The following is a 9,064-nucleotide window of genomic DNA, read 5'->3' on the forward strand; positions in this document are numbered from 1 at the left end:
TATTAAAACAAAGATGGCGGCTACAGTGCGCGTGCGCGCGTTCGCGTCATCGATGACGAAACGTGGGGGAATAACGACGACGACGCACGTGGAATTAGATTATTGTCACGTGTTATAAGAAATTAAGTAATTAAAATATATATATTTTTATTATTATTATAAAAAAGAAATATTTTTACCGAAATTATTCGAAATAAAATAAAAAAAAATTTTTTTTTTTTTTAATGGAGATAAACGTGGGTAATTTAAACAACGACTAATGTAAGATAAATCGTAAATTAATATAATAAAAACGAAAAAGTTTTTTTTTTTTTTTTTTTAAGGGGGTCACAAACATCAATTTAATTTCAGGATTTATAAGGTTCAAAAAAAAAAAAAAATTTATGAGCTTTTAGTGAGTGAGTAAGTAAGTATGCGTAGCCCGAGGGTCGAAAAATTTCTTATCGTTGTAATCCATTAACTTCCAGCTGTTTTTGGTCGTGGCAGCATTCGAAAATAATAATAATAATAATAATGATAATAATTTTTATTTTATTCCGTCTCTGGTAATTGTCGTTCGTCCGTTCGTATGTTTGTTTACAAATAAAAAGATTCGAATGAATTCGCGCGCGCGCACTCTCGCGAATAAAAATTTCGTTAACGTAAGGCGGCGGTGAATGAGTTACGTTATGACGTCATTTCGAAAGAAAAATATGGAAAAACAAACTCACCTGAGTTTCCGTTACTTGAAGTAATTTAGCCATTTCCGTTCTTTCCGACGACGATAAATATTTTTTATTTTCAAATTGTTTTTCTAATTCGAATATTTGACGTCCGGTAAATGTCGTCCGAGCTTTTTTCTTTTTCTTTTCACAATCCGTATTATCGGAACTATGTCCACCATCACTCATCGTTCCCCCGCCACCCAAATCCTGAGGGCTCAACAAACTCAAACTGTTGGACGTTTGATTTATTAAATGACCATGGTGTTTTTCCATTGATTCCTTTTTCCTTTTAACAGGTTTCATCATGTTCATCCCATCTGAAAATCCCAAAACAAAAAAAACCGTTAAAAAATATTCATCATCATCATCATCATCATTCAATCCATCACAATGAATTAATAATAATAATAATAATAATAATTTACAAAAATAATTTATTTTTTCTTCCTTCAAATTATTATTATCATTATTATTGTCCCATTATTTGTTTTTTTAACGACTTTTGGCATCGAACGAAAATTTTTATTTTACTCTGCGCCATTTTGAATTATTTTGTCGTTATTTCGTCTTATTCATATAATAATAATAATAATAATAATAATGAGAATGATTTAAAATCGAGTTCTAAATTAAAAAAAAAAAAAACACGTGGGAAATTGAACACAAAGAGAGAGAGAGAGAGAGAGAGAAAATAATAAAAAATTATTTTCTTTCTTTTTTTTTTTTTTTTTTTTGTTAAAATTTAAGCCGGATGATAAAAATAAAAATTCTGGAAAAAAATAAATAATAAAAATGGATTCCGTTGAATTTGATAAATAAAAGAAAAAAAGAAAATTTACCTGAAAGTCAATAAAAAAAAAAAATTCCCCCCCCCCTCTCTCTCTCTCTGTCTCCATTTTTAAAGAATTGAGAATGAATTAAAAAAAAAAAAATACAATGAAAATTTTTTTTTTATTTTTATTCCGGAGACGAAGAAAAGCTTTCGAAATCGATGAAGAGAGAGGGGGGAAGGGGGGAAGGAAAAGGAAAACAGTAAAATTCTAATGACACTTTTTTTAAAAAAAAAAAAAATATTTTGACGTGTATAATATAATGAATGAAAATATTTATTTAACGGGAAATTTTATTTAAAATTGAATAATAATTTTTTTCATTCTTTGTGAAAAGAGAGAGAGAGTGAAAGAAAGGGAAGAGAGGGAAAGGAAGAGGAAGGAAAGAGAGAGAGTAAGAGAGAGGAAAATATTTTTCGAGACGGTTTTTTTTTTTTGTGGAAAAAGAAAAAAAAAGACACGTTATACGTAATTTAAAATCTATTTTGGCCGACGTATTTCTTTTGGTTGTTATTGTTTTTTTTGTTTTTGTTGATTTTGTTCGTTGTTGTCGAAACAAAACAAACAACAAACAACAAAAAAAAACAACAGAACGTGGCAACACATGTCGATTTCATTGATGATGACGAAAAAACAAAAAAAAAGAGTAATTTTATCGTTTCCAAAAGGTTTTTTAAAAGCTTTGACAAACGTACAAACAAACAAACAAACAAACGTTTGCTCGGAAAGAATGTCAGAGATTCAAATTACATAAAAGAAAAAATAAAAAAATATGAAACAAAATCTAATCAGGTGATTCTCTTAAAAAATAAAAACAATAATAATAATATTCTGGCTAATAATCAAATGAAAAATTTTTTTTCATCTAGTGACACGTTTTTTTTCTTTCATTTATCTCTCTCTAACTCACTCTCTCTTTCTCTTTTTCCAGTCTGGTATAAAAAATTACTTTTTTTTTTTTGTCAAAGAATTCTTCCGATTCTCTTTTGTTGTTGTTTTTCTTTTTCATTTTCTTCCAAAATTTTTTCATCACTTCCTCCCATCGCCATCTTTATTACGAACGTGTCTTTAGATAAAAACTCGTTTGTCTATACACACACGAAAAACCAAAAATAAACCGAGAAAAACGGAGAGGGGGGTGGTGGAGAAATAAAAACAAAAAAAAAATTTCGGGTTTTTATTATCGTTTACAATAATAATAATAATCGTAGATTGATCGATACGAAATCAATTAATCGATCGATTGATTGATTGATCCTTTCGTTCTCGAGTTATCGATAAAAAAAAAATTCGAAAAAAAATGATGGGAGAGATTAAAAACTCAATCGACGTTTGCAAAAAAAAAAAAAAAAAACAAATCGTTCGTTTACCTAATTCGATCGAAATAAATTTGATTATTATTATTATTTAAAATTCGTAAATAAAGTTTTTTTTTTTTTTTTAAAAAAATGGCGACGAAGAAAAATTTTTTTATCGGTATTCAAAATATATTATTATAATATTTATGTGAAATTTTGGATTGTTTTTTTAAAAAAAAAAAAAGAAATACGAGAATAACTTCTTATTAATTATAATGTCCATTCAGCAACACTTTTTTTTTAATTACCATATCGGGTAAAATTGCTTATTATTTATTCCCATATACGGCACTGACTGTTTTTTTAAAAATAAATAACATTTAAACAATTATTATTATTATTATTATTATTATTATTATTTGCGTTTAGATATATTCGAATAAAATAAGTCGACGACATTAACAAATATTGAAAAAAAAATTTTCCCTTTTTTTATTTTTTTTATTATTATAATTATTATTATTATTATTACGTGTTTCTTCCTGACACGATCGTTTTTTTTTTTCTTTTTCCACGTCATTTTCAAATTTTTTTATCGTTTTGCAAATGCGTTTCCGTTTTATCGTTTGAAAAATTTTTTTCTTTCTACTTTTCCCATAATAATGACCGGAAACGATCGTTTTTTACGCGAAAAAAAATGATGACGTAGCTCCTGATGGTGGTGAGGGTGAGGGGTGGGGGTTAGGGGGTGGTGCGTGAGTGCGTTACGACGCATTCCTCTCATACAACGACACACATATTTTATTATGATTCTACCAATTGATAAAATGAACTGGAAAATGCATTTGTGATAAAACGCATTAGAGAGTAAAAAAAAAAAAAAAAAAAAAACAATTTTGTGAAATATTTAAAGAGAGAGAGAGAGAGAATGAAATGACATGTCGTCATCATCATCGCCATCGCCATCATCGTCATCAACATGGCGAAAAACAAATTTACCGTGTTACGATTTTGAAAATATTTCATGTATGAAATATATTTCTGGAATTATTAGGAAAACGTTATTTCCAAAATTTAAATCGGACAATTAATAACGAGAGAGAGAGAGAGAGAGAGAGAGAGAATGGGATATGAAGAGGAAATATTATTTATTACTCAACATAATCTTTCTCTTTCTCTCTTTCTCTCTCTACAACGCATATCTCTCTAAAATTCTTGAGTAAATAACCAACCATCTCCGACCGTCACCCTCCTCACCCCCTCCCCACATACACACAGCGAATAGTTAGAAAATTTTGATGTACATTCTCTCAAAAGAGAGGAAAACCGTCGCAAATTTCAAATTTCAACAACCGCCGCAAATGATAGATTACAAAATATAAAGAGAGAAAGAGAGAGAGAGAGAGAGAGAAATAGGGAAATTTTCAATTAATAGCTTAAAATTCAGAAGGAGAAATAAAGGAAGAAAATAAAAGAAGAAGATGTGAGAGAGAAAGAGAGAGAGAGAGAGAGAAAGTTAATGACGAACATAACGGGAAAACACATTTTGAATTTAGTCAATTGGAAAAGTTAAAATCCGTGTGTGGGTGGAAGAAGAAAACGGTATATTGAAAAGAGAAGGAATTATATTTATTATTTAAAAGATAGAAAGAGAGAGAGAGAGAGTGTGTGTGTTTTAAGAAGTGGTGGCGGTGGTGATGATGGTGGAAATGAGGAGAGACGTGAATGATGGCATGTTTGCGGTGCTTAATGAAAATGACAGCTAATAAAGTTTAGGTTGCAATTCTCCTCATTTTACCCAAGATTAATGGTCCCCCTCCCCCCTCTATCTCTCTTCCCTTCTCTTCTTCTCTCTTTCTCTCTCTCTTTCGTAATTTTCATTTAAGCAAAAATTTTTTTTTTTTTTTTTTTTTATTTTAATGAATAATTTTTAATATCGTTTTTATGTATAAAACAAATATGGATGATGACGACGACAAAATGATAATGATGATGATGATAATAAAAGGATTTTATCAAATCAAAAAAGGAAAAAAAGGAGGAAAAAAAAGGAAAACATTTTATTAACAACAAACAAAAAAAAGGAAAAAAGGAAAAAAAGGAAAACAAATCGGGAAAAAGTCTAATTACTCTCTCTTTCTCTCTCTCTCTCTTTTAGCTTTTTATTTACATCTTTCATTACTTCCCCTCTCTCTCCCCCCGTTTCCCTCATTCCAATTCGCTAATAACTTAAATCTCTTTTTACTCCCCCCTTCCCCCTCCTCCACCCTCACTTTCCCCTTTTCGATTGTTCGAAATTTTTTTTCCTTTGCCCCCTCTTCTCTCCACATTTCGTTTTCCTCCTCCTCGAGCGTTTCCTTTTTCTTTTCTCTCCTTCCCTTCCCCACCACTTTTTCCTTCCCCTCCAATCAAAAAAAGAGAAAGAGAAAGAGGGAGCGAGAGTGAGAGAGAGAGAAAGAGGAAAATATTCCATTTTCAAAGCCATTAGAATAAAATAACAATAATTTAATTTTCTGAAAGAATTTTTTTTTTCTTTTTTTTCCCCGTTTTTTTTTTTTTAGAATCAGGAATTGAATGAAACTTTTTTTAAATGAAATGAAATTCATTCCAAAAACCTTTTTTTTCTCCAGTTTTTTTTTCTCTCCAGAGTTTCTATTTAAAGCTTTTCAATATTTAAAAAAAAAAAAAAAATCGAGAAAAGAAAACTCTTTTTCTTTCCACCATCACAAACATTTATCATTTTCTTCTTATTATTATTATTATAACAATTTTTTTTTCCGATTCAATTCGATTCCAGTTTTCTTATTATTATCATTATTATTATTATTATTATTATTTAAACTTTTCTCCAGTCATGTGTGATTTTATTTAAAAAAAAAAAAATTAAATTTTTATCAACGCCTTTAATTATAATAATAATAATAATGAAATCGTTCGTCCGTTAATAATTCGCGGTTGATTTAATAATTTTTATTACATTGATCGATTGATTGATTGATTGATTGAATGATTGAATGAATGAATAAATGATTGAATGAGAATTAAATAAATAAATTAAAGGGAAAAAAAAAATTCGAATTTGTTGTTTGAAAAATGTCGGAAAATTTTAGTCGATTAATAAATAATCCTTGCACTCGATTTTTGCACTCTTAATAATTTCTTCTGCTTTTTTTATTTTTTTTTTATTTTCCGTGTCGCGATTATTTATATAAGAAAAAAAAAAGAAAGTGACGTCATTAATTAAAAACGTGGATTTGGAAAGAAAAAAAATCGAGGAAATTGCATTGAATTAATAAAATATTTTTTATAATTTATTATAAAATGGCGGAAATAAATCCTGTTTTTATGTTGTTGTTGTTTGCGTTTTTGGCATTCGTAAAAATTTTAATTAAGTTTTTTTTTTTTTTTTACACAAATAATAATAATAATAATAATAATAATGATAAACGTCGATGATTATTACATATAGATATGGAGACAGACGCCATATTGACGGTATGATGATATACACGATGATAATCAACCTGATTTTAATTAAATTTATAGGTGACACTTCAATTTTTTTTTTTTTTTTTGTAATTCGATAAATAAATCAAAATAACGGACGCGATTAATTTTTAATAATAATAATAATAATAATATTTCTTCTGACACGACGACGAAAATAATTTTTTTTTTTCGTTTCTGACATGTGTTCCGTACGCATGCTCGCCCGATATCTCTTTAAATAAATTTTAAAAATTTTACATTCACATTTTTATATATATATATTATTCCTTAATAATAATAATAATAATAATAATAATAATAATAATAAAAATGATGATGATGATGATGATGATGATATAATCAAAACGAAATGAATAGCATAAGAGCATATATAAAATGACAATAATCAATATTAGTTTTTCTTCGATCGATTTTTTTTTAGGCGCGTTTCTTTAGTTAAAAAAAATGTCGTCTGCGATCAACAAGTAGCGGTGGTGGTGGTGGTTATGATTTCAAAAAAAAAAAAAATCATGGCGTAAATAATTAATTATATTATGACGTCGTTAGAATTAATAAATAATAATAATAATAATAAATAATCATCATTAAAATATGGCTAAGAATTTTGTTTTGAGGAGGATTTCATGAATGAACAAAAAAAAAAAAAAAAAAAAAAAAAAAAACTTGTTCGGCGCATACGATGAAAAGATTTTAGATCGTGCATGAAAGAGAGAGAGAGAGAGGTAGAGGCACACACAGGTAGCAAAAAGAGAGAGAGAGAGAGAGACAAACACACACACACACACACACTTGCTCACATATAAAAAGAGAAGAGAGATACACACACACCCAAGCACATATAAAAGGGAAGAGAAGAGAGACACACACACAAGGACATATAAAGGGAAGAGAAGAGAGGAAGAGAGAGGGGTCAGACCGATGGGGATAGAAAGAGAGAAAGAGGGGGGGAAGGAGAGGGTCCAGACCACCTTTTTTTTTTTTTTTTGTTACCTTCCAATTATACATCCTTCATTGGCAATAAAGTGGTTTTTACGGTTTTTTTTTTCTTTTTTTCGAGGATTAAAAAGGTTTTTAATTGTTAATGGAGTGTGTATGTGCGTGTGTGCGTGCGTGTGTGTATCTGTGTGTATGTACAAAAACCGCCTGCCTGATATAAAAAAAAAAAAAAAAAAAAACTTAAAGTTTTAAAGGGTCGTTAAAAAAAAAACATTCTGACGTTTTAAATAAGGTACGAATGATTCCTACCGACATGATGATTGTGATGATGATGATAATGATAATGATGATGATAATGGCGGTGATTAAAGCCACTTTTAAAAAATTATAAACAAATAATTGGGAGGGAGGGAAAGGGAAGGTAAAAGGAGGAAAGAAGGGAAATCGAAATTTAACAATTTTTCACAATGCTATACAGATTTAGTATAACAATTAAAAGAGAGAGAGAGGGGGGGGAGGGAGGAAGTAAGAGGGGGAAAGCAGCGTTTTTAATGATATTAAACAGGTGCTTTAATATTATTATTATTATTAATGTTGACGGGTTACATTTAAAAAATTAAATAATAAAAACAAAAAGAAATTGTTTTTATAATCATTATCATTATTATTATCATTATTATTATTATTATTAACACGTTTGAAAAAATTATTTAAATCAAAAATAAAATTTTTTTTATTGTTTCTCTTCTGCTTGTTAGTGCCAAAATTAATTTTTTTTTTTTTATGTTTTAACGATTCAAAAATTGCCAAAACAATGGATATTAAAAAAAAAAAAATTTTTTTTTATTTTTGACGGATTCAAAATGTTTTTTCAAACGGCACCGCCGCCGTTTCCGCCGCCGCCGCCACCGCCGACTCCGACAATCAAATCTAATGCCAACACAAATTATTACTATTATTATTTTTTTTTATTTTTAATTTTTATTATTATTATTAATATCATATATAAATACGACGAACAACGAAATCAATTAAACGATTTTTAAAAAACCTCAAAAAAAAAACAGAAACAGAAACGGAAACGATGAATTTAAAATTTTTAACGTGGTATTAGACAAAATGAAATTTAAAAAAAAAAATCAATAAAAAAACAAAAACATTTAAGGATTATTTAATATTTATAGTTTGAAAATGATAATGATGATAATAATGATGAGAATAATGATGAGAATTTTAATTAATTTAAAAAAAAAAAAAAAAAATTTACAAGGTTGACAACTTTACAAAAAAAAAAAAAAAAATGGGAATTTACGAAAACTACGTATTAGAAAATCAAAAATAACAAACAAAAGTTGTAAATTAATGACGTGGATGAATTATTTCTCTCCCTCCAACCGCGTTACAGACATGTTTAGGATCCCCATTTTCGTAAGGGTCCTGATTAGAGTGAGTACCTAACAGGTATACCTTCCCCTCCCCCCCGGAATTTAATAAGAAAAAAAAAATTTTTTTTTTGTTAAACTCGCTCTTAAAATGTAATAAATTTCGCGTTTTTTACGATTTTTTTTTGTTTTTAACGGTCGATTCGCGTAATAATGATTTTAAAAAAAAGTGGCACTAGTTATCGTGTAATTAATCTTATTAAATAATTTAATAATAATAAAAATTATTAAATTTAAAAAAAAAATAAATCAAATCATATTCCAAAAAAAACAAAAAAAAAAAAAAAACAAAAAAAAGTTAAAACGAAAAATATTAAAAAGTTTTCGAAAAAAAAAAAAAAAAC

The 9,064-nt window shown here is 28.0% G+C and overlaps 1 protein-coding gene across 1 annotated transcript; it reads right to left on the bottom strand.

Moving 5' to 3' along the window:
* Positions 1 to 674: 674 nt before the first annotated feature.
* Phum_PHUM359920 (Homeobox protein GBX-1, putative) lies at positions 675 to 1,245 on the bottom strand (the record flags this gene model as incomplete). Its single annotated transcript, XM_002427975.1, has 2 exons — positions 675 to 1,021; positions 1,236 to 1,245. The coding sequence occupies 2 exons, from the start codon at positions 1,243 to 1,245 to the stop codon at positions 675 to 677; spliced, it is 357 nt and encodes a 118-aa protein (XP_002428020.1).
* Positions 1,246 to 9,064: the final 7,819 nt, after the last annotated feature.

The sequence above is a fragment of the Pediculus humanus genome, genomic scaffold (genome assembly GCF_000006295.1).
Source record: "Pediculus humanus corporis 1103172107775 genomic scaffold, whole genome shotgun sequence".
Lineage (NCBI taxonomy): Eukaryota > Metazoa > Arthropoda > Insecta > Psocodea > Pediculidae > Pediculus > Pediculus humanus.